The sequence below is a fragment of the Onychomys torridus genome, chromosome 2 (assembly GCF_903995425.1).
Source record: "Onychomys torridus chromosome 2, mOncTor1.1, whole genome shotgun sequence".
NCBI lineage: Eukaryota > Metazoa > Chordata > Mammalia > Rodentia > Cricetidae > Onychomys > Onychomys torridus.
Genome location: NC_050444.1, coordinates 111,642,986 through 111,669,526, shown reverse-complemented (window position 1 = coordinate 111,669,526; position 26,541 = coordinate 111,642,986). Strand labels below are relative to the sequence as shown.

Here is a 26,541-nt window from a genome sequence, read left to right as displayed (position 1 = left end):
TGCAGGGAAGGGTGAGAATCATCTTGTGCAGGCTGTCTGCTGTGGAATCTTCAAGACGCGCTCTGGTATTGGGGATTGGCTTACAAACACCATTCTGACTGAAAGAGACATGTCTAGTAGTGATGTTAGGAACAGGAGGGAGATGAGGGAGACGGCCCCACAGCTGTCTAAGGCACCAGCCCCAAATTCATAGTCTTTCCTTCCCTCTCCTCTGTTGCTACAAACGTGAACTTATATGCTATTCCTGAAACGCTACCATCAACTCTTTAATGCTAGGACAAGGAACTCAAAGCATCCTCCTCCACAGGACACCTTTGTCAGAGTGCAGTTAACTTCATTCAGTATTCATCAAGAAGCTAATATAGGCCAGCGATGTCATTCTGGTCTGTGTCTCTAGCCACAGTGGACCAATGGCAAAACACCCAGAGGAGGAGCCACCCCACATGACTTTCTCCTTTGCCTCTCTTCACCCTAGAACCGCACTAAGTAACTGAGTACTCCTTAGGCAACTCCCTGGCATGGATCTAGTTTTTCAAGTTATATTTTGTTAAAAGACATCAGAAAACTTGAACTTTACAGGAATAAAATAAAATAATAGAGTTCCTAGAGAAAGTCTGTCTTGTATTGATTTTATGCTAGTTTTTTTGTTATTATATTTGTGTTTTAATTTTACACGTCAGCCATGGGTTCCCCTGTCCTCCCTCTCTGGTCCCTACCCCCACCTTCCCCCCAGCCCCCCCCCTCCATTCCCATCTCCTCCAGGGCCAAAAAAAAAAAAAAAAGGGCCAGGCGGTGGTGGCACACGCCTTTAATTCTAGCACTTGGGAGGCAGAGGCAGGTGGATCTCTGTGAGTTCGAGGCCAGCTTGGTCTACAGAATGAGTTCCAGGAAAGGTACAAAGTTACACATAGCACAAAGCTATCTCGAAAAACAAAACAAAACAAGCAAAAAAAAAAAAAGCAGTAAAAAAAAGTAGGAATTTTCTTGATTTTGAAGGATGTTTGTGTACACACATGCATGCATGCATGCATGTCCAAACCATCACTTTAAAATGTCAAATGCATTTGAACTTGGACATTTTTAAGAAATTGAAATTCTTATCGCCCACCTGCCAGATTGAAAGAAAGAAAAAAGAAAAATCTTCCCATACTGAACCCAATTATAACAAAAGGGAGATCTAAGATCTGGCATGAATGTGATTTCTCAAGATACAAGCAATTATGTGATAATGTAATAAAAAACAACATTTTAAGACATACATTCAGTTGCTGTCTGGTTTTTAAAAAATCTTATATGTATGTGTGTGTGCTTGAGTGCATGTATATACACCATATGTGAGTAGGTATTCATGGAGATCAGCAGAGGGCATCAGGATCCCTCTGGAACTGGAGTTACAGGAGGTTGTGAGCTGCCATGTGGGCATGGCAACCAAACCCAAGCCTTCTGCAAGAGCAGCAAGTCCTCTTAATCACTGAGCCATTTCTCCAGCCCTGGACTTTTTTTCCCCTTGAATGTACTACTGTCCCACACCAACTATTGTTTCCAGGAAATAACTCAAAGGCAAATGTCATTACTTCATTATTTAATCTAAGGGATGTGATCTGGCTTTCAGAATTATACCCTAATTGGATCATACGATGATGTATTACTTAAAACACCCATATTTTTAGCTTAATAAATCGAGGAAATAGAAGTCATCTCTTTTGATTGTTGATGTTTTTGCTGAGAAAGTCAACAAAAGGTTGTCAAGTTTATAAATAAACACAACATGGATCCTTTCTGTTTTACAGAAGCAAATTTTTCCATGAGGAATTTTGTTGAGACATAGACTGGGAACTAGGAACCCATGAAGCATGAATGCAGAGGTCAACTCATACTTTTTACTGTGACCTACCTCACACCTCATTACACATAGTACAGTAGCAAACACTTGATCATTTTAGTTCCTAAGTATAAAAATATGTAAACACCAAACAGTTGTAAAGCTAAAACATAACTGAAATAAAAATGCTTTGGCTAAAACTAGCACTGTCATATATGAACTTAATATCATTATTTAACCTCAGCATTATCAGTGCTTTCACATCATAGTACATTACTGTATCAGTGCCTTCCAAATTCAGAACACCACTTCCTTGGTATAGGTAGGTAGAGTTAGCCTGGGTTACAGAGTGAGTTCCATGCCAACCTGGGCTATGGTGAGACACTGACTCAAAGCCAAAAAAAATCAATTCAGAGGAACCAATGCCCCCCCACTTTTTCTAATGGTAAAGGCTTTCTGCACTTCTATAGTAATGACAAGATTTTTAAAATCCCTTTGTTACTAAGATAAGGGTGAGAAGAAGTCCTGGATATCTTGATCATTAATAGCTAAACCATCTCAGATACCTAAATGATCTAGCCTCAGCACTACCCTCCACAAAGATAATAATTAACTTCAGCCCAGCCAATAAATGGCATCAGATAGATATGCAGCTTGGGACTGTAGCTTTGAAATAAGTAATGTTCTCAAGATTATTATCTTTCCTCCTTTTGTTACAGAACGTTCCTGTTTTATCTTTTAAAATCTGCCAGGGGTGGGAGCATCTTACCTCGGTGTTCACATGCTCCCAAGAGATTGATGATGTTTGGATGGTGTCCGAGTTTACAAAGAACCTCCAGTTCTCCTGCGAAGTCTCTGTGATCATCTTTGGAGGCATATTCTGGAAAGAAATCCAAGGGTTGTGATGTTGCTTCATTGCACCTTTCCAAAGGGAACTGTCTTGCCTTGGGCCCTAAGACTGCTGAAGCAATTAGTCATTTCGAAAAGTCTACTGCCTAAAGCAGTGTTTCTCAGCCTCACCACAGATGACTGGTCTGCTAACTGTTCCTAGAAGCTGCTTTGAGCATTGGAGGATGTGCAGTGACATCCACGACCTTCACTTGCTAGATATCAGCACTCCAACCAACAATGTATCCACAAACTAACCCATGCCCCCTCCCAAGGAAAATCAGGCCCGGATGAGAACATCCAAGGACACAGTCTAGGAGTTGCTGCAGAATCAGGAAATTGAGCTGCACCTTTTCTATTCTTTGGTCCTGTCTCTCCAATGGCATTTTGGTGAGATGGAGAACTATCAGGTTTGGACAGGAGAGAAAACTGTTTGTTGATGCTCAAATTGACTAGTCAGTTTTGAGTAAAGGGCAGGGTGCTTTTGTGGGTTTTTGAAAAGAAGCAGGATCAGGAGAGGGGTGCTGGTGGATGTGTGTATACTAGAACAGGCTTAGAGAGTGTTCCAACTGATCAGAGTCAGGGCCATCTGTAATATGGATGCACTGGACACCCAGGCCCAATGCCCGATTCCTATCACAGGACCGTCACTGTAGCTTTGGTCCTGAGAGTCAATGCCTTGGGATCTCTTAAAATTTAGTGTATTGTTCAGTGACTGCCCTAGAATGTATCATTCCACCTGTGAAAACTTTCTGCCATGGCATGCAGTTAAGTGGCTTTACTTTTTCATAGTACATGAAATTGAGAACCAGGTTCAGGCCGGATCCCAATAAAAGCCGATTTCATAAGTCTCTGCTCCAAATCCTTTTCTTCTTACTGTTTTCAGTGTTCCCTAAACGTTCTGTGATCAAAGCAGAACAGAATGGGGATTTCTAGACATTAAGCAAGTGTTTGTTTGCTTGTGCTTATTCTTAAAATATCACTGCTTCCTATACTCTGGAGATAGGAAGATTGCTTTGAATTTTAAGTTAGTTACAAAGTGAATTTCAGGTCAGTCTGAAATACACAGTGAGACCCTGCCTCAAAGAAGAGAGAGAGAAAGGGGGTGAGGAATGAAAAGAAAGAGACCCATGGATGAGAGAAAGTATCTCTAAGATTAGATAATACTTTGATTTAGTTCCAGGTGTCACAATCCTACCATGGCATGTAGCAGATTGAAAATCAATTCTCACTACTCAGTTGTATGGTCAAAAAGCATGAAAACCCACAAAATCAGCCTCACATGGAAACATAGATGCAAATTCTCTGACTTTGTCCAGACTTACTAAACCAAAACCTGAGAACACATAGGGGTGATGGGGGTAGGGGCAGGACATGGGTCTGTTTTTGAGCAAGTCTTCTTGGTGACTCTGATACACCCTCGATTTTAAGAATGAGCCTTATGAGAAACAAGGACACTTCCCCAAATGAGGAGTAAATGGCAAAACACCAGCATTCCCAAATCCCCAGGAGCCAACATATTGGTGTTTGAATGGCTCCCACTTCTGTCCTTCACATCCAAATCCTGATGCTATCTACCGCAGGCTTCACCTTAAAGGAAACAACACTGTCATCTGCACACACACACACACACAGCCACATCTGATGCGAGGGCAACTTCTGGTTTGATGTATATATGGCCACAGAGGGAAGATTTCAGCAGGAAATGGCTGTTTCCTATCCCCAGAGAAAGGCTGACTTCCAACCGCTGACCTTTCATCCTCTTGATGGCAGCATCCATCCGTAACCCATCCTTCTTGATGCGTGCCTTCAGAACCTGGCCAAAGTTGCCCTCTCCAATCACATCTTGAAACTTGATGTCATTCCAGTCAAGCACAGGATAAATGGTGGGATCCGGATTGTTTTTGGCCTTCCTGTTTAGGGCCAGAGTTCCTGAGTTGAACTGCACAGCTGGTTCTTCTCTCTGGAAAAATATATATTTTCTTATCATTTTTGTTTCAGGACATTTGTTATCCTAAGGTGCATCATATCTTCTGACTTGTATCTACACAGGTGGCAAATAAATCATAGATCTAACTCTAGAATGGTTAATGCAATGGGTTTCATCCCTCAAGCCCATGCTGACGAAACGGCTGCCTATATATAGTGCCGTGTGTGCAGCAGCTTGTCCATTAGCAGTGCCTGCAAAGCTGAGGAAGGAGAGGTGACAGCCTGGGTGACATGTTTGCATCCCACTCTGCTGTGCAGAGATCAGTTTGTAGTTCTAGTGGAGAAGGAACTCATGGCAGTCACAGGGCATGCCTTAGTAAGGCCCTTCCCAATGTCATCTTGGGCCTGGTCTCTCCTTGCTACTATCCTATGCTCTCTCATCCTCAAGATTGGATTCTAGAGCCTACCATAACCCAGAATGACTGGTGCTTATAGCTAACTCAGCACAGCCCTTGTTCTGAATTCAAGTAATCACCAGCAGTCTCTTGACACATCACTGATACCATGAAAAGCTTCAAAGTGCCCTGCCCCTATATATCACCACACTCCCCCATTCTTCCTTTCTGGTAATAGCATGAATTGAACCAGCTCTGGCATGGAATCAGACAATGAATTCCCTCGGTTCTCCATGGAAGACAATCTTGAGGACTCAGACACATGAGTTAGATTTCATCAGAAGCATGGCATTGTGTTCAGTGTTTCATATACAAAATCAATAGCATTGGGCACAAATTTATTCTACAGACCTTGAAGCTATACGCTTCAGAAATGCCCAGGGCTTTAGTATTCCAAAAGGACTGCTGGTCAAGTACAATGTGGAAAAATGCCAACCACGGAATGTTTGTAGGGAAAAAAATTACATGCATACATAACTCTCACACATAGGAGCGGGTGATGGGATTGAGGGAGAGATGAGAAATAGGAAATGGAGACTAAGAATGGCAAAATGTGTGGAAAAATCATTTAATGCCACACATAATTAGGAAATGAACTATTATGTTGTGGTCTGGTTTTCCTCATGTCCTTTATCAAAATTGTGTAATTCATTCTACTGAAATATGCAATTGACTTATCACATTTTGGGGAGGGATCCTGTTTTAGTCTTAGCCCTCTGTGTAATTTATGAAGCATATCTTTTCACTTGCAAATCTCCCCTGGTTTGGAGAAGAAATTTCATAGTCTTGCTATTTGTCTCCCGTTGTATGATGGAAATAAAGAATGAAATGTGCCTATGGTGCTATTTGCTGGTCTACACCTTCAAAGCAAAGACCTCCCTCTGCGGAGCCCTATACTTATCAGCTGGTAAAAAGGTGAGGTACTACCACGTTCTGGAAGGCCTGAGCCATTCTTCTTTGGACATTTGCTCTCTTCAGCTGCAACATGATCAGAAAGGCCAACAGCACGGTGAGGCAGGTCATGCCAGCTGACCCAAGGATGGCTATGAGCAGCATCCTCCCCCCTCCGAAGTCTGAGGAGACTGTGCAGAGAAACAGAAGTGAGACAGATGACTTAGTTTAGTGGATGATGGACCAAAACTACCTTTGGGAGCGACTCGGTGTCATGGGAACATAGCCACCCAGCCCTACCACCTGCTTCTTCTGGAATACTCAGTTATTTCTAAACCTAGTAGAAGTGAGTCTAACTCACAGGGTTGTTACAAGATCTCTGGGATTGACAAATGTGCTCTCAAAATGGCTATTTGTTGATGTCATTTGTTAAACTTTACATCCAGGTAGGGACCCATGTAGATGAACACTATTTGGTTGTTTAAGTTTTACTGATTTGTAGCTCTGTTTCTCCGGAAACTCTTTAATGTCCCGATGCCAACAGCATAGAGCCCACAGGACACGTTGTCTTGTTCTGTATTTCCCCTTGTTTTAAAGAGGGGGTGGAGAAAGCCTGGTGATTATTGAAGGCAGAAGTTAGGAAAGAACAAGGTAAAAATTAAAGCTTTACAGTTAGGCCTTATGTCAAAATAATCCATTTAAGGTTGTTTTAAATCTTTCTACATCTTTCCTTTCTATCCCAATGAGATTAAACTCGGTATGTTTTAATTAATCACTACATTAATTATGAACCCACTTTTTTGTTGTTTTGTTTTGTTTTTGAGACAGGGTTTCTCTGTGTATCTCTGGCTGTCCTGGAACCTGCTTTGTAGACCACGCTGGCCTCAAACTGGAGATCTGCTTACCTCTGTCTTCCAAGTGCTGGGATTAAAGGCGTGTGCCACTACTATCCATGATTCCACTTTTTAAAAGTACTCTATATGTGTCTATCTTTCCTTCTATGTATTGTGCGGGGTGTTTACCCACCAACCCCACAGTTCCCCAGAATTTTCTTGAGTGCGAGCAGCAGAAAATATTAGATAGAAGGATTTAGATTGTAGAAATAAACAGAAAATACAGGATAGCCTGGAGAGGGCCTGGAACCTATTTCAAAAAGCTCTGACTATCTCTGCCCCAGGGTATTTATAGAAACACCAAGGGGTGGAGCAAAAGACTTCCCCGCCCCCAGCACAGCCAAGTGCAGACCATCTCAGACACCTGCACTCATTCCTGTGGTCTAGTCATGCTCTCTATGCAGACCTGCTGGGCAAAGCCACGAGGAACCTGAAAATGGGCTCCCACAGTATTGATCATAGAAACATTTGAGTGGTGAGGGGCTTTGTCTTGTGTTTTGGTTTAAAATTTTCACATTGCATTCTTATACATGTCTTGCATCTAGAACCTTTGTATATTTTTACCAAGCTACAATACTTATAAAAATGAGCATTGATAAAGAGTGCAATTGAAGAACTACAATTTCCAACCATAATTTGGCAGATCCATCATTTCTTGGATATTTCAAAAAAAATATTCCAGAATCATCAGATATAGAAAGATATCCTCCAGCAATCAGTAAATATGTAGCTTTTTTTTTTTTTTTTTTTTTTTGAGACAGGGTTTCTCTGTAGTTTTGGAGGCTGTCCTGGAACTCACTTTGTAGACCAGGCTGGCCTCGAACTCTCAGAGATCCACCTGCCTCTGCCTCCCAAGTGCTGGGATTACAGGCTTGTGCCACCACCGCCCAGCATATGTAGCTTCTTTTATTGTATTTTAAAACCACATATGACCCTGAACACAGAGTTAAGAACTATAATATCTTCTGTAAATGTAAACTGTAGACAAAATTATAAATATATACCATTGCCTTTCCCTGTGACTTCTCTGACTACACTCCTCTGCATGTATAAGTGGCTGAAGAGTGCCACATGGCACCATTTGCACAGATAAGAAGTCATGCTGTAGTTACATTGACGCTGGGCCCCAGAACATGCAATTATATTCAACAGGTTTTACTAGTAGCAAACAGTGGCCACAGTGCACTTGGCATTAAGGGAGGGTCTCAGGCCATCTCAGAAAGCTATAGTCCAAATAGTTTAGTTAGCTTGCATTTAGTGCCTACAACTATTTTAGATATAGATTAGACAAAAATAAAAAATAAAAAAACAAAGGAGAAGAAAACTCGGAATAGCATAATGTCATTGAAAATCCAAGAAGAATCCATCTCAAGATAAAAATGAAAAGCAGGCAACCCTTCCTACTGAAGTATCCACACAGCTGCTTCCCATAAGCAGATTCTGCATATCTCTTTCTCTACAAAATTGAAATTTATATTATTCACATTTTTCTTAGACTATTGGATGGGATGTGCTTTGAAGTTAAATAATTCTAAGTTTAATAACAGAAAATGGATCAATAGAGATGCTTCTCAAGACATTTTATTTTAAGGATTATATAGTGATGATAAAGCTTATTAAGATAAGTGAATGATGACAGATATTTGGAGCAAACATCTCAAGATAGGATTCTCTGCTGCTATCTAAAAGTACCAATGGGATATCAGTCTACTACCAACCTTGGGACTGTGGAAGCGTCATCAGTTCATGAGAAAAGGCTGGGTTGCTTGAGCCTATGTTATTCTCAGCAAAAATATCCACCTGGTATGTAGTCTCTGGCTCTAGGCCCTTGAGCTGGTACTGAGTGATGGTGACATTCTTGATCTTCACGTCAATGTGCTGGTCTTCATTTTGGCCCTGAACCTTATAGCGGATAATAATGGAGGAAATCGAATAGCCATCCACTATTGTCCAAGAAACCATAGCTGTGGAGTCAGTGATGTTGGAGATCTTGATGTTTTCTGGTTGAGGAGGAAGAACTGGAAATTTAAAAGAGAATTCACTTAAGACCTACCGCCACCTCTTAGATTAACATGCTTTTGAGAGAGGGCTCATGCCAGCTCATTTGCTATCATTCACTAACATGAACAGAAACAGCAGTCCCTCCCATGCTGACTCCAGTCTAGAGTGTGACTCCTGTAGATGTGAGAGACTGGCCCAGAGAAGAGAATACAACGCATATATCACATGCTTGTCTCCTTATAGGAAATGAAGGCCTGGGGAATTCTGTTGCTTCACAAACCTATCTACAGTGTTCTTGATGCTGGTTGGAATGAAAAGATTAGGAGGGCTAACATTTACGTGGTGCTTAAAATATGCCATGTATTACTCTAATTATTCATGTTTTAACTTATTTTCTCTCCCTTGCTGTGGGTACCGAGATACAGAGGGATTTGGGACTCAGTCAAGGTCACACCACTGTTAGGCAGAAGACACAGGATTCAACTCTGGTAGTCTGGCTCCAGATTCCACTGTCTTAGCTATGGCGCTCTATGGTTATATTTACCCCAAAGACAGTCATAGATAGTAGGCATGTGCTAGCATGTATGTAAGAAAATGTGCTAAGTCTGTATAGACAAGATTCCAGAGATGTGAAGAAAGTAAGACTGTATTCCATTTCAGGGACATGGCAGGGTCAGAAAATCATGTTCTGAGGTTCCCAGGACAGAATCACCCTTGAAGTCTCCCTAAGACCCCCTTCATAACAATCATGAACTATGGTGGGCTTTTAAGATTGGTAAACTATAACTGGCCGACAACATCCTCAGGTGATGTCCACACAGGGGGAGTACATGGAGATGGACCGAGGGAGTGCAATGTTTTTATGCACTCCTGAACACAGTTCATGCTCACTAGGTTCTTTCAGAGGAACTCTGCAAATGAGATCCACATCTGGACATGTTCCCAGGAACAGCTTTCAACCCCTGTGCACATGGAAACATGTGTAAGAATAGACACTACAATTTTGTGTGTGTGCGGTAGAAAAAATACAAATCAGCAAAGGATAACAGCATAAATGTTAAAAGAAATTGATAAATGGCATGATAAAGTGAAATGGTGGGTTGGAAGCTACCTCTGTATGATACAGTGATGAGAAGAATCAGGATAAAAGAGAAGAGGTGATTTCAACTTCCTTTCTTCTTTCTCAATTAACCCCTTTGGACAGTTTTCTGATTTTCTTCGTCTAATTTTCATTATTAAGCAAGCTCTTCCCTTTTTCATCGCCCTTTGTGCCTCCACATTTCACTTTTAGTAATGTTTGACTTTGATTCTCAAGAGCATTTATGCTTTCATTGTTGTTACCTCTCTTATATTGATCTAATTTCGTTTATCCAGTTTTCATTATTGGGCAATCTTTCAATTAAAAGTATGTGCGTACGTGTTTGTGGGGGGCGGGGTTGCACGTGACTGTGTGTGCCTATATGTGTGGAGGCCAGAAGTTGACATCTGGTATCTTCCTAAATCACCCCATACCTTAAGCTTTGAGATGGAGTCACTCACCCGTGAAGTCAAGGGATCCTCCTCGCTCTGCCTCCCCAGGGTTGAGATTACAGATGCAGCCCACCACACCCAGGTTTTACTGGATGCTAGGGCTCTGAGCTCACATTCTCAGACAAGCACCTGATCAAATGTTCATCTCTTCCACCCCTAAAATCTGTTTATACCTTCACTCTCCGCGCTTCCGTCATAATTTCATGCTTCCCTTTCTGTTCTTCTTTGTCCTTTATTTAACTCTGCTTCTCCACTTTCTCTGGCCCTCCCTTTATGTCATTCATTAACTATTTCTATATTTACAGCAATTTTACATTATTTTGACTACGTAGCACATTCTTGGGGATTTTTGCCACTTTCCGTCCTATGGTAACTGGCAGTCTGTTGGATGGTATGTGAGTGGCCTCTCGTTAATCTAAGGTGCAGTTCTATTTCCTGTTCACTTTAGACTGCTGCTATTATAAGCAAGCAGTTGGCTTTCTCTGTTCTGAGCCTTGCTGCTTACTGAAAGGATCCCAAATAAAATCAGAAGAGGAATCCCAAGCAATAGACAAATAAATGGTAACAGGGAAGCCCGAGAAACCTAAAAAAGACTATAATGTTGCTAATGCTGAATTCAAAGATCCTGGAATGGGTAAAGTATTAGATAAAGAATTCCAAATTTCCTTGTAAAAATAATCCGTGACCTCAAAGAGGATACAAGTAAAGAGATGAATGAAGTAAGGAGACCAACTCAGATCTATAAAAATCTCAAAATGAATGAGAAAATCAGCAATACAAGAGGGAAAATAAATTTCCTGAGAGGAAAGGTTGGACCAAAGAGAAATAAGAAGGAAATTGTCATGTTCAATACTGCATACCAGTAAACCACTAATATGAATAGAGAAGAAAGAAAAGCATAAACAATAACCCAACTAACCAGAAAATTAAGTTACAAGTTTTATCAAACCTCTCTCAATGATAACCATAAATATAAATGGTCTTAACTCTCTAATTTAGAAGATTCAGACTTCCTTAATGGATTAAAAGACAAGATCCAATCTGGGCGGTGGTGGCACAAACCTTTAATCCTAGCACTCGAGAGGCAGAGCCAGGCGGATCTTTGTGAGTTTGAAGCCAGCCTGGTATACGGAGCAAGATCCAGGGAAGGTGCAAAAGAAACCCTGTCTCGAAAAACCAAAAAAAAAAAAAAAAAAAAAAAGGACAAGATCCAACTATCTGTTGTCTCCAAGAAACACACATCAATGGCGAAGACAATAGTAGAGTGAAAGAATGGAGGTTTGTCAAGAAAATTAAAGTTAAAGACAGAGACAGGCCAGTGTAGCTGTTCTGATAACAGACTTTAGTAGACTTCAAACAAAAGTTAATCAGGAATGAAACCACTTTGCCATAGCACGTCTTCTTGATACGTTTTTGAACCCAGCTGGAAGGTATTTTATTGAGGTGTTTTTTTGTTTTTTTTTGGCATCTAAGTTCATCAGGAAATTTTGTCTATAGTTTCATTCCAGGGATACAAGTATTGCTCAAAATATACTAGTAAGTGTAAAACAGTACACAAATAGTCTTCATAATACAAATTACATAATGATCTCAGAAAAGATATTGGTAAGTCCAAAACTTTTCATGATAAAAGTCCTGAAGAAAGCAGGATTAGAAAGAACACATCGTAATATAATAAAGGTTATTATATACAACAAACTCCTAACCAACATTACATTAAATGGACAAATGAATTTTTTTCCTCTAAAATTAGTAGTGAGGCAAGACTATGCACTCACTCCATTCTTAATAAGACAAGAAAAGAGATGTAAATAGGAATATAAAAATCAAATTATCCCCATTTGTAGATAGCATTGTCTTCTACTTATAGTATCCTAAAGATCCCAAATGGAAACAGATGTGATCACCACTTTCAAACAAGTAGCAAGATACAAAATAAACATACAAAACTGAGCAAGCCAGGAACTGGGGATGTAGCTCAGTTGGTAGAGAGCTCACCTAAGCATGCATGAAGCCCTGCATCCCATCCCCAGCACTGCATAAACTGGGTATGATGGTGCATGCCTGAATTCCAGAACTCAGCTCAGGAGGTAGAGGCAGAAGGATCAGGTCATCTTCAGCTTTATAGCAAGTGCAAGGCCAACCTGTAATACATGAAACTCTGTCTCAAAACAACAACATACTTCACTATGTCCCATATACCAACAGTGAACTTGCCAAGAAAAAAATTCCACTCATGGTAGCTTCAAATAGATAACCTAGGGATGAACCCACTCAAGAGGTGAAGGACCTCTACAATGGAAACTTTAAAACACCAAAGAAAGAAGTTGATGACACGAGAAAATGAAAAACTCTCCCATGCTCGCAGATTGGCAGTACGAAAATGGCTATATTACACAAAGCAGTCTACAGACGCCACACAATCCTTAGAACAGTCTAATAATATTTATCATAGAACTAGGGGGAAATCCACAAATTTATATGGAAGCACAAAAGACCCCAAATAGCCACAGAGCCACAGTCACAAAAATAGCATGGTACTGGCACCGAGCACACATGTGGATAAATAAGCTAGAACAGAGAACTCAGAAATAAGCCCACATAACTACAACCTCCTAACTTTTGACAAGGTTATAAAACACACACTGCTGAAAAGACAGCCTCTTCAGCAAATGATGCTAAGAAAACTAGATCTCCAGATACAGAAACATGAAGTTAAATTCCTATGTCTCACCCTGTGTAAAATCAATTCAAAGTGGATTAAAGACCATGTGATGCCTGATGCTCTCAAACTGCTAAAGAAAAACAGGGGAAAACTTCAAGATGAACTTAAAAGGATAGCATAAAAAACCAGCATAAAAGAGGAGTGCGTGAAATTTAAAGGCTTTTGTACAGCAGAGGAAGCCATCGATAGGACAAAGAGATGGGTTAAGAAATAGAAGAAAAGCTTTGCCAGTTACACATCTGACAGTTGACCAATGTCCACAGTCTGTAAAGAGTTAAAAAAAAAAAAAAAAAAAAAACATTAAACTTGGCAAGTCGGCTAGTAAAATGAGCAAGAAACCTCAAATACCCAATTGGTAAGGAGGCGAATGAGATGAGCAGATCAAAAGAATAAGTTCAAATCACCAATGAATATTTGAAAACATGTTCAGCATCCTTAGCCATCAGGGAAATGCCAATTAGAGCTCTGTTGGGATCTACCTCACCCCAGTTAGCAGAGGCTGCCATCAAGAAAATAAATGACAGATTCTGGTGGGAATGTAGAGAAAGAGCAACTTTTATCTACTGGGGGCAGGAGCGCAAACCTGTGCAGCTACTATGGAAATCAGGATGGTGGTTCCAAAACAGAATCTCAAAACTACCATCTAAGCTGGGTATGGTGACTCATGCCCATAATCCTAGCACTGAGGAAGCTGGGACAGGAGGACCACCATGGGTTTTAGGTCAAACTGGGCAAAGTACAATGATATATATGCATGCAAATGTCATAATAAAACTCACTATTTTATATGCTATCTAAGATAATTCATGTGGGGAAGGAGAGATGGCTTAGTAGTTAAGAGCACTGGCTAATCTTCCACAAGGTCTGCATTCAGTTTTCAGTGCCCACGTGACAGCTAACAACTGTGAAAACTCCAAATTGAATGCTCTCTTTGACCTCCACAGGCACTGACCACATGTGCTGGACAGACATAAATGCGGGCAAAATGTCCATAAATATAAAAGAAAAATAAAGTCTCAAAAATTATTAAAAAATCCAAAATAATAATGTCATATTTATAAGAAAGAATATTATACAGATGCTTAAAAGGCATATGTTAGATTTAAATAAATTAGAAGATATAAATCATGTTTATTCAGAAAAAGATGAAGATGTATATACAGGTACGTACATATATATACACTTATGCCTCTACAACTGTATCTATACTAAAATGAATGGAAAAACCCATAATAAACACAATTTTGTCTTTTGACCGAGGAAAAGAAACAGAGTGGGGATAACAGCCACAGGAAATTTGTGTGTGAGTGTGTATGTTTTGTTAGTATTAAAAGTACATATGACAGAGTGTGAGAGTTGTCCAATCTCTGTGTGGTGTTAGTCCTTACACTATTCTGTAACTTCTAACTTTCACATAAGTGATAGATAGATAGATAGATAGATAGATAGATAGATAGAATGTATCTATATAGATAGATACAAATGTGTGTACACGCAATTTGAACGACTGTTCTGGTTTTTGGTTTTTGGGGTTTTTTTTTTGGTCAACTTGACACAAGCTAGACTTACCTGAAAAGAGAAAACCACAATTGAAAAAATGCTTCCAAAAGGTTGGCCTACAGGCAAGCCTGTGAGATATTTTCTTAGTGTTAATTTGTGAAGCCCAGCCCATTGTGGGTGGGGCCACATATCTTGTCGGGGGTGGGGGGTGGAGGGTGGGGGGGTGTTCCTGAGCCCCTGAGGTATGTAAGAAAGCAGGCTGAGCAAGCCTAGAAGTAAGTACTGTTCTCCATGGCCTCTGCTTTAGTTCCTGACTCAAATCTCCCTTGGTTTCCCTTAATAGACTGCAACATATGTTACATAGACCAAATAAACCCTTTCCTCCCAAGTTGGTTATGGTATTTTATCACTACAATAGAAACTCTAACTATGATAATGATGAATAATTTCTAGACACTGGCAAACAGTACAGATTTCCATGAGTCACTGGTATGAAAAAGTATTACTGAGGAAATATGGAGCTGTTTCTCCTACATGTTACTGAGCCAAGAGAAGGAGCTGCAACAGACAGCCTTGACTCTGGGGTTGTTGAGGACCATGTGGTAGGTGGTATGGCCATTAGGTATCTTTAGCCCATCTTTCCAAGGCTTCAGATTACAAAGACACAGTCCTCATTCCATGAAGCACGTTAGACTCACTGTCCAAAGACAGAGAAGTTTCAATATTACAAAGAACCACGGGGTTTCAAATAACCAAACTAAACAGAGAAAAGCCTGGACTACAAGACATTTTTAGAGAAAAGAGGTTTTTACTGCTCTCATAAATATTTTTTAACTCTGACGACAGTATGTTAATGAAGAATTTCCAAAGCAAATTATTTTGTTTATCAAATTGAGAGAGACTCATTCATCATGAACCAGCATCCATGTATATAAAGATATATAATAATGATAACCCTTCAAAATTGTCCTATAGCTGTTAAAGCCCCAGAGAACTTTATTATTGCTACTGATATTCTTGTTGCTAATAAGTCCAGAGCAAGGACAGACAAATTGCAGTACAGTGTTGCCCAATTCCCAGTGGGCCCTTCCAGTATACTTACTACTGAAGGACATTAAGATGATTCCATGGACACTCATTAGCCTCCATTCACATAATGAACGCCCTTGGGACCTCTAAGGCCTTGTGCTAGAAGTGAGGTTCAAATGACAGTGGCGAGTGTCACTGAGGGCGGCGGGGCAGCACCAGTCACTTACTGTCGCTAAGGGTCCAGGCGGTGAGGTCTTCACTCCACTCTCCCTGGGCCTTGGTATTGACCCGAGCTCGGACAACGTACTGTTCCCTGGGACTTAAGTTGTTCAGTAGCACCGAGGTCAGGTTCCCTGGCACTTTGATGTTCTGCTGATCACTTTTTTTTTGCATGGACCTCCTCTCAACTTCAACATAAACTTCATCTTTTGAGACTGGAAAGATTGGTTGCCAGGTCAAATTTAGAGTCGTCTGGCTTTTGGGCAGGAGATTGAGACCTCTTGGAGGAGGGAGTCCTAGAAGTCACCAAAAGATGGTTATTTTCAGATTGGACAGAAGTAGTGACAGTACCAAAGGACATCTGCAATGAATAATCTTGGTTTCTAGAATAACATAAAACACCACAAGCTACCAAAGCACATAAGCAAGCAGCCATGATACTGCCCCTCCTAACACAACAGTAAATCTTTGAAGTAATTTTTATATACCTCTTGGGTAGTTTTAACATAGGAATACAATCTTCTTGAGAGCAACTTGCAACCTGAGTAAATTTTTCAAGAGCCTTAAAAATGTTTATATTCTTTGGCCTTAACACCTGACTACCAGGAATTTATCCTGAGGAAATAAATATTTCAAAGGAAGGTGAAAAATCTGTGCATGGGGATGTTCATTACAGCATTCTTATAATAGTAAATGATGGGGGAAGAGAAAATCCTCAAAATTCTTGAATGAAATGACAGTCATCCCAAGGGTTACTATAAATGAATAAGAGCAGGCGCTCAATAAAAATAGTTACAGTGTTACAGGTAATGGAAACTTCCTACAAGTCAAGTCCGCAACTGGAAAGGGAAGCAGAGAGACTAATAGAAATGAACACAGCAGGTTTGGTTTTATTACCATTTTGAGAGAGACATTTTCAAGCCACAAATGTCAGGTCACTTCCTCCCAGCAAGGAGAATTTCAGGTATCACACCTGCTATGGTGAGGGGCTAGCCCTAACCCCATTCTGACCACATTACAGTACTAGCTACAAACACCTCTTGCCTGGCTACACTTACCCAGGATGAGGTACCAGAGAAGTTGCCAAAAGAAATAGTATGAATTTTTCAAATTAGAAAGACAGGAGCAGCCTGCTTCTACTTTGTAATCTGGGCAAATTTATAACCTATGTTCACCTGTAAAATGGCACAGCCAGACTCATCTTCTAGTCACAGGAGAATAAGTGGGATATTGGTCATGAAAAGTGTGGGAAGTCTTAGGAACTCTGTTGATATTTGTTCCCTCCTTCTTTTCCTTCCCCGTTTCATGTCCACGAATAAAGGAAGAATATGTCTACTTTTAATTAAAAATAGTAATTAATTTATAAGTTCCAAATAAAAAGTCCCTTCAAAGCATGAAAAGAGCCTTCCTTCCTCATCTCAGGACAGTGGCATCATCACCCCCAGGGCATGGGGGGTTGGGAGTCACATGGGACTGATTTGCAGAGTGTGAGAACATTCTAGATCATGACAAAGCTTTCCAAATGGTGGCCACAGCACACGAATAGACAGTGTGCCTGTGGCATTAAATGCTTACATGCAACATATTCTAATAGGGCTCACGTTTAAAGGAAAAAAAAAAAAACCAACTCTTTATGGTGTGACTTAAAAAAGGGAATTTGAAAAACACTTCAAACGCTTAGCCAAAGGAAGAAAGAAAGGTCCCGAGAGCCTGCCCAGCTCTAATTGTCCATAGACTAATGGGGACTAGCAGTTGTGCACACATTTGCCTGGCATTTTGCTAAAAGTCTTATTGGTTCTATCCCTAGCATCTAGGAAGATGAAGAAAGGTGCTATCTACTTTTGCTAGCCTCTGGAGTTTTAATCCCAACAGAAGCCACCTTCAGAGGATGTACAGCTTATAAAGACACAGCATAGGCAAGTGCTGGAAAACACTTGTAAAACTCCCCAGCCTTTGCTTCAGGTAGTGGGAGGAACTTCAAATGCCGCCATCTCTGCTTCAGCTTCCCTTTGAGGACATAGTCACCCTTCACCCAGCTTTGGCTGTTCTTTTCTCTGCAATGAGCTTGGACCAGTTCCCCTCCCCGTCTCCTGGCCTCCCAGCCTTCCCCACCTAATGAAAAGAAGCAGTGGCACTGCCAGATGAATCAAAAAGCCAACATCAGCAGAGTTCACTTGGTGGGAAAGGGGGACCTTCAAGAGTTCCCTTTCCACTGCCCCAGAAGTACTTTGAAATACTCCAGGAGGTCTCTAAATGCATCCTGGCTGGAATGTATTCTGAGGACTGGAGGCTGTGCTGCAGGTCTGGGGAGTTTTTATGTTCTGTCCCATGAATACTTTCCGCTTGAGTCAGACTGTGATCTTCCTCTTTTGATGCAATACTGAACTACGGGAGAATTAATTGCCACTTGCCTCTAAATGCAGGGTGATGACACAGCAGGAGCCCCTTTACTCACGAGTCATAGAGATACCTTTATTCTCCCTACAGAGTTTGTGTGACAATTTTTATTATGATGGGATGCCATTTCTTACTGTCACCGTAGAAGTGACTAGAGAGTTTGCAGAGGAATGGAGGTCAGAGTCTTCAGTGTAGGACAGTGGAAATATTAAGAAGGTGAGAGGTGACAGGGATCCTGGGACGGAAAAAACAAGGTGTAAGTAGCTGGGAGTGGGGGCTGTGCTTGCAGGGATGACAAGCCTCAGATGTCAGAAGCCCACAAGAGCTATTAAGATAATACATCTAAGAACCAAATAGCCAAAGCTCAAGAGCTGTAACTTAGCTGCTAGGCGTTGGTATCCTAAGCCCTGGGATGTGAGCCTCTGCCTGACTCTGGACCTTTGGGGGCTCAAGCTAAAAGCTTCTGTGTTTGAAAGCTATTGTAGTTTGGATGCAAGCTGTCCCCAGGAAAGCTCATGTACCAGAGGCTCGGCTCTCAGAGGACAGTATTGCTTTTAGACATTCTAGAACCCCGAGAAGTCAAACCTAGGTAGATGATTACCTTACTGGATGCATGTACTGAGTAGTTTTCTGGTTGCCTGGCCCTTTCCCCTACCCTGCTCTTTATGGTCACCATAAGAAGAAGAAGATCTCTTTGCCACAAGCTCCTTCTACCAGTGTGCTCTGCCTACATAAATAAAGTGAGTGACCATGGAGCGAATCCTCTGAAACCAGGAGCAGAAACACACCTTTCCTTCCTAAGTTGTTGTCTGGGGAATTTTTTCTGAGTGACAAGGAAGCTGATGCAGAGCTGAGCAGTTCTGACCTGCTGTAGAACACAGGGAGGGCACTATAAAGAACACACAAGAACTTGCAACTATAAACCACTCATCAGGTGATAGTAAGAGTGATTAAAGGACACAGAATGAATCAAAGGACAGGAAGAGAATATTATAAAGGTCACTCTAGTGTTTCAGAGGAGGGCATCAAGGAGCAGGCAACTGGAATTCAGGTTAGCATCAAGGAGTCTGCACACATGGAGAGCTCCTCCATCCACACGATGCAAGGCCCATAGATAATAAGTAACACCAGTAAATGAATACATGATCTATAGGTGTGACTCACACCTGTACTCAGCACTGGAGGCGTTGAAACATGAGAATTACCACAGTTAAAGGTCTGCATGGGCTATATTGTGAATTCCAGTCCTGAACTGTAGAATAAAGCCTGAGAGAGAGAGAGAGAAAGAGAGAGAGAGAGAGAGAGAGAGAGAGAGAGAGAGAGAGAGAGAGAACACCTAACTGTTGAACCATACATAGCCTTCCTTCAAACCTATTGGATCAAAAATTCAGGCTAGGCCCAAAAAAGGGCATTGGTGGCACACGCCTTTAATTCCAGCACTCGGGAGGCAGAGCCAGGCAGATCTCTGTGAGTTGGAGGCCAGCCTGGTCTACAGAGTGAATTCCAGGAAAGGAGCAAAGCTACACAGAGAAACCCTGTCTCAAAAAACAAAAACAAAAACAAAAAAATTCAGGGTAGATGGTGTTGGAGAGATAGTTCAGGGGTTAAGAGCACTGGCTTTTCTTCCAGAGGACCCAGGCTTGACTTCCAGAACCCACATGGTGGTTCACAACCAGCTGTAACTTTAATCCCAGGGGATCTGATGCCCTCTGGCTTCCACAGACACTGCATGAATGTATTGTACAGACATACATACAGGCAAAACACTCATATACACAAAATAATAAAGTAAATTTTTAAAAGATTCTGGGAGTAGGGTCCAGCAATTTGTTTTAACAAACTCTTTGGGTGGTTCTGGTAGGTACTAACGTTAGAACCACTGACTTAGCAACATCAAGGTAAACACTGAAATAAATAGCTTAGCATAGAAACCAAGGCTGAAAGGAAGCAGGGCTGGGGGAGGTGGGGGGTGGAGCAGAGGAGGACCGTTCCTCAGACAAAAGCCTTTCCTTCTATTTGATGTTTGAACTACGGGCATGGATTACTTTGAAAAATAGAAATTATTTTTTAAAAAATAAATAAACTTGAATTTTCTGAAGCATGTTTGTGGCAAAAGCCTGGTATGGTCCCTTGGGATGGAAACAGGAAGCTGGGGGTGATATACAGAAGTCAAGGCTCAACACAGTGGCTGCTAAGTAAATCTCAAGTCCTCAGGGATGTCCTTGCCTTCCTGAAGGCTCATCTGCTTCCTCCTCTGTCCCCCTGGGTAGCTACAGCCCCCCCCCCCGGCACTCCCCCCCCCCAGACAGAGCAGCAGTCCAGCCCAAATAAAGGATCTGTTTGGCTTGAAGTTTCCTGTCACTTTCCCGCCCCGTCCACAGCAAACCCCTTCCACTTCCATCCCCACCCACCCACTCAATCCACACCGCCCTTCCTGCTCTTCCTTCCTCTTTCCCCTTCCTCCCGCTCCCACCCAGCTCAGGAATAAATGTCTGTTGGCTTCCACGGACCAACAGACGCTGTTGTGAATCGTCTCACAGGTCCAGGGTGGCCTTCTCCACCCTCTCCAGGACGGGCCAGCTGCACACACAGCTCGTAGTCAGTCTGAGGCTCCAAGAAGTTGAGTGTGACAATCTCATTCATCACTGGGAAGAGAGAAAAGTCCAGAAAGCTTCAATTTGCATCCTGTCATGTCCCTTAAAACCAGAGGGGCTGCTATTGCAACGGGAACTAAGTAAGGTTTTTAAAAATCAGTGTCTTGGTGAAGTAAAGAGGTAATTCCACCTTCAAGGTCGTACAGTTTCCAACATAAGGGAAATTAGGCCTTTGATCGGGTATGTCCAGGTTTCAGTGTACATATTAGCATGTATATTTCTAGGCTATGTATACATTTCTGCTCTGTGTTTTTTACATTTTCAATTGCAAAATTAAACCTCCCAGATCTACCCACACAGGATGCCAGACTTGGGAGGCTCACTTAGCATACTATAAAATGTTATTTTCACTGTTTTCAAGGGCACACACTGATTGCAATCAAGCTGTCGAGAGAAAAAAGGCCCAGCAGGTTTTTGTTTAATGTTACCAGACAATGGATCTCTAATAGCCATATCCTCACAATGAGGGGTTCTAGAGCCTCCTAAAAACAGTTTCCACAAAGAGCTGGCCTGCGTGTTTCTCTTAGCTATTTGTTTTGTCAGTTTCTTTAATCTCTGTCTTTATCTCTATGGATATAGCAAAGTTCAACTTCTGACTTACCTTATGGTAAACTGCTAATTGGTAAGAAAAAAATAACTATGTTTAGCAGTTCTTAGAAGATCATTTTTATTATTAAAACCATATCAGACACATACACATACACACATACACACACACACACACACACACACACACACACACACACACACACACGGCCCAGCTGTTGATGTGGGAAACAGAAAAGCCACAAAACAACCTTAAATCCTTGAGATTCCAAAGTTGGGCTGGATCTACACTGGAATCTGAAGAGTTCAGTAATAAATAATACTGTCATTTTATTCGGTGTATCAAGCTCAGCTGAATTATTGAGTCAAACCCCTGTTTTTCTTACAGTATTTTTAGATTTGTTTGGTTATTTTTTTTTGTGTGTGTTTTGTCTGCATATATAAGTATACCATGTGGGTGCCTGGTGCCCATGGAGTTCGGAAGAGTGTATCCAATCCCCTGGGACTGGAGCTATACACAAATGTGAACCACTATGTGGGTGCTGGAGCCAACTATCTGGCCCTCTTTTTATTTATTTATTTTTATAACTTTCTCAAGTGTCTACATACAATAAAACAAAGGAAGTTTAGGGGAAATGTTAGGCACAATTTGCTAAAATTAGGAGTGGCAGGATCCATATTGCCCACTAGCAGGGCAATGACAACTGTCTGCCTGCAAGATGGCCCAGTTATAATAGTACGAGCAACTGGCAAGTCTCTATTTTTTTTTTTCTTTTTCTTTTTGAGACAGGGTTTCTCTGTGCAGCTTTGCGCCTTTCCTGGAACTCATTCTGTAGCCCAGGCTGGCCTGGAACTCATAGAGATCTGTCTGCCTCAGCCTCCTGAGTGCTGGAATTAAAGGCATGTGCCGCCACCACCCGGCTGTCTCTATTTATTTTTAACTTACATTTTGTTTTGTTTTGTTTGTTTGTTTGTTTTTTGAGACAGGGTTTCTCTATGTAGCTTTGCGCCTTTCCTGGATCTTGCTCTGTAGACCAGGCTGGCCTCGAACTCACAAAGATCCACCTGGCTCTGCCTCCCGAGTGCTGGGATTAAAGACATGCGCCACCACCACCCGGCTAACTTACATTTTTTAAAAAATTATGGTTTTACATTATCATACAGCAAATAAAACTAATATGTGTCTTAAGATACATTTACCCTTTTCATGACATTCATAATCTTTTCTCTCAGTTTGCTGCATTCTTTTTTTTTCCAGAAGCAGAGAGGGATGGGCATCTCTTTGGGCCACACCCCCTCTTTTTCCCTACCCCACGTGCAATCCTGTCTGCCACAGACTAAACTTTTCCAGGTTCAAACTTTTATAAAACCCTCTGTGTTCAAGGTCTTCAGGATGAAACAAGGGAGGAAATGAGAGGAGAGAAAATCTAGCTCAGCGGAAATCATTGCTCTCAAGATTTAGGCAGATTAAGTGCCTCTACTTTTCTGTCATGGCCATGGACCTTCCTGTTCACATGGTAGAAACACACACTTTCCACCAGGGCCAGGCATGGTGGAGTTCTAAAATTACAAGTGAGGGTTCAGAGTCCGGGAAGGAAAGGTGATACAGATAGTAGCCCACGGTATGTTGTGTCCCAAAGTGCTCAGTAGCATTAGAAAGTCATTTCTGGAACCTGAATGGCCTCTACATGTACTAAAATATTCTTAATGCAGCGTGAGTTAATGTGGGTGGGAGGAGATTTTGATATACAGGGAAATCTTTTTCCTGGTACTAGACCTCCTGCTTGTGCCTCTTGTGTCCAAACCTTACCTTGAATATGTCTCCAGGCCTCATAATGATTAACAGGTTTGTAGAGAAGTTTCTTGGATTTGATTGGTCCATCCCCAAAGTATGGTTCAGAGCTGATGTTGATGATGGCAAAGTTGTGTCCAGTGTCAATCACATTTGGGGCATGCAGGGGCTTTGGAAGAACTGAATAAAGTTTTAGCAATCAGATTCATTCTTGAGTTTTGGGGGTTTGCTAGTGTTCTTAAATGGCAAAAGAGGATTTGCTCCTTGGAGTTCCTTCCTGGGATTTAATCTCATGGCCAACACTCTGAGATCTCTGATTTAGTTCTGCTTTCCTTACTGCTATCTATACTCAAAGATGTCTCCTTAAAATACCCATGGCCACAACCCTCCAGTGGGTTCTGATTATGTGAAGGCTTAAAATCTAAAATTTGTGCCACGACCCAGAAGGCCCTATCATGGCTTCAAGAACACACCCTTGCTACATTGAGTGAAACTTACCTTTGACAGAAATGTTGAAAGGCTTCTCCACCATCCCGGCCACTGTGTTCACACTGCAGACCCAAACTCCTGACTCAGGAGGGAAGATTTGGTGGATGGTGAATATGGCCACTGAGAAATGATCTGTATGGTTGAAGTCATTTGGCTAGAACAATCAAACACAGAAAAACATATTGAAACTTCTTGGGGTACTCAAACACAAAGGTCCATAACACATACTCCAGCTCATTGTTTAGTAGGAAGTTTTCTAGGAGAGACCGAGGAGCCAAGTACAATGCTAATATAATCACTGGCTTATTTCCAAAGCTATTGTAGCAGCCCTGAAAAGTTTATACTGGACTGGTGCCCTCCCAGATCCTGCTGTTGTATTTGTGTTTGGAAGTGTGGAATAAACACTTACCAGCAAGGAGTTTAATTCTTTTAAAACTGCTCTGAGTAGCATTTTTTTTTTTTTTCTTTTCTGGCCTAATACAGAGATGGCAGGATGGAAGGACAAAGAAGCTTCCTGTGTATTTGAGGAGCTGTTGGGTATGGTGCAATGGGAAAAGACACATGGATCTGAAGATACAGGGATCTCTATTCCTTTTGTACACTCTCTCGGTTACCCATCCAGCTCTCTATTGGTTGAACATGAGGCAGGCAGGGCTAAAATGTTATGGGAAGAAAACAGCTGACTTAGATGCTCCAGCAATGGTCTCTTCACAGAGCAATAAACCCAAAGAACTATTCACTCACCAAATTGCCTTCAGGGGAGCTGAGGGAGTTGGGTAAGAAAAACCAGTGACTGGTTTCAGCATGAAAATACCAAAAGGTATATACTGTTGAAGGTGGAAAGTAAACTTACTTGGAGATCTCCCAACTCCAAGCAGCATAGTGTGGAAAGAGATACTTCCCACTTGGGTAGAGGGATTAAGTCCAAGCCTTAGACTTGAGCTAGTGCCAGGCACATCACAGTGAAACCCAGTTGTCAGGCAGAGCCTCACAGCCTCTGGCCCTCTAGGCCAGTACGTACTCTATAAACTAAATTGTTGGACCTTTGTTCACCAAGAACTGCCTCCATCACCCAACCTTTGGGCCATAGCAAGGAGCAAGATTCCATCTACTGAGGAGCAGGGAAAGAAACTGAGCATAGGACCTTGCCTTGGAACTCAGTGCTAAACATTGAGACCAGGTACTAGGTGGATCCCAAATACCCATATCCTGAGACCAGTGCTCAAGAACAGAGACTCCAGACTTGGCACCAAGTAGGATTGTATATCCCCTGTTGAAACAGTCTTATGTATCATATACAACCATAGTGTAAGCCTCAAACAAATCCCCAAGACTGTGCAGACCCTTTGAAATTGTGCCAATCAGAGGCTGGTCCAAGGGACTTCCTCCACCATCCCTCCTTTGAATTGTGGCTTGGAAACAAAACATGGGACTTATCCTCAGCTTACTGCCTGCAAAAGAAGCCTCCAAGGCTTACACTGGTTGCAGTGGGGATCCATGGCTCCAGTTATTTGGAATTCTCTTTTGGGGCCAGTATCAACTCTGACTGGTTGTAATGGTCTATGAGTGTGCCTCAACAGCACACATCCCACAGCAAAGTGTACCTTGGTCCCAACCCTATGACGCACCAGTCTTAGATGATTGTGGGCAAGGGTGAGCCAGCATTGCAGCATTGATGTCCATATAACAGCCTAAGCTATTTCTCTCCCAGCCAAGGCATCACAACATAGACTATTTGCTGAGAAGAAAAAAAGAGAGAGGTAGGTAGGTGCCAAGTGATTATACAAAATAATGGGGCCTCCTCAGTGAGGCACAGAACCATGGAGAATCCTTCGGTAATCCAGGCCCAGAAGGACAAACTCCATATGTTCTCTCTCATATGTGAGTCTTTCCTTCAACTCTCGAGAACTGATGGAAGCCAGGAAACTCAGAAGAAGAGGGAGGCAGTAGAACCCAGTAAAAAGAAAGGAAGGAGAGGAACTACCAAATGGTAAGATTTGAGCAGGAAGGGAGGTGGGAAGATTAGAGAAACGAGGCTTCAGGGTGAGAAAAGGTTAACAAGGAATAAAGGGAGCATAAAAAAGCCATATAGGAGATGTTGTTTGATTGTAACACACATGAAAAAATTCAAAACACAATTGAAAGAAGTTGCCCTGCATGACTGGACGTTGCTGCCCCTGGAATCAGTGGAGTATTCACAGAGTCCCAAGTATGAGACACCCCCACAGGAGTGGGCCTGGGGGGCACGGGAAACTCCCAAACAGCATAGCTCCTGTCAATCCTCTTGGCTGCCTATCAGAACTAGAGGGATCAGGTCACAGTACAGAAGACACCACACAGCTTGGTCATATGATACAGAGTGAACAGGCTAACACTGAGCTGGAAACTTCCGCCATGCTGGCTAGCATTCAAACCACTGGAGGCTGCTGAGGAGGCTGCTGGGGGATGGGGTAAGGCATCATTGGTCTTGCCCAGAAGTGAGCCCGATGAAACACGTCCAACCTCTCAGCCAAGACATGCACACCTGTACAGATGTGGCTTCTCTGTGATAGTATTTTTCCCTGCCTATTTCTTTTCTTATATTTATAAACCATGTTAAGTTGATTAACATTTGAAAACAGATGCTTATACAAAAATGTTGTGAAGCCTCATTGTAACCACAAAGCAAAACTCTATAACAGATAAACCAAAAACAATAAGGAACCATAACATGCCACTAAAGAAAACCACTTAGCTACAACAACAACAACAACAGACAGCAAGGGAGAAAGAGGGAGATCT

General features: G+C 41.8%; 1 protein-coding gene across 2 annotated transcripts in view; it reads right to left on the bottom strand.

Annotated features, from left to right (window-relative positions):
* Window positions 1-26,541, bottom strand: part of Tek (TEK receptor tyrosine kinase) — a 119,843-nt gene that overhangs the window by 17,881 nt on the left and 75,421 nt on the right. The window contains exons 9-16 of one of the 2 annotated variants that reach the window (XM_036179734.1): window positions 23,770-23,914; window positions 23,290-23,451; window positions 20,790-20,924; window positions 15,891-16,178; window positions 8,597-8,896; window positions 6,022-6,176; window positions 4,463-4,673; window positions 2,592-2,702 (exon numbers count right to left, since the gene is read on the bottom strand). In XM_036179734.1, the coding sequence (XP_036035627.1) occupies window positions 2,592-2,702; window positions 4,463-4,673; window positions 6,022-6,176; window positions 8,597-8,896; window positions 15,891-16,178; window positions 20,790-20,924; window positions 23,290-23,451; window positions 23,770-23,914 (1,507 nt within the window). The remainder of the gene's footprint in view (window positions 1-2,591; window positions 2,703-4,462; window positions 4,674-6,021; window positions 6,177-8,596; window positions 8,897-15,890; window positions 16,179-20,789; window positions 20,925-23,289; window positions 23,452-23,769; window positions 23,915-26,541) is intronic. The other variant, XM_036179735.1, reaches the window with a different exon arrangement.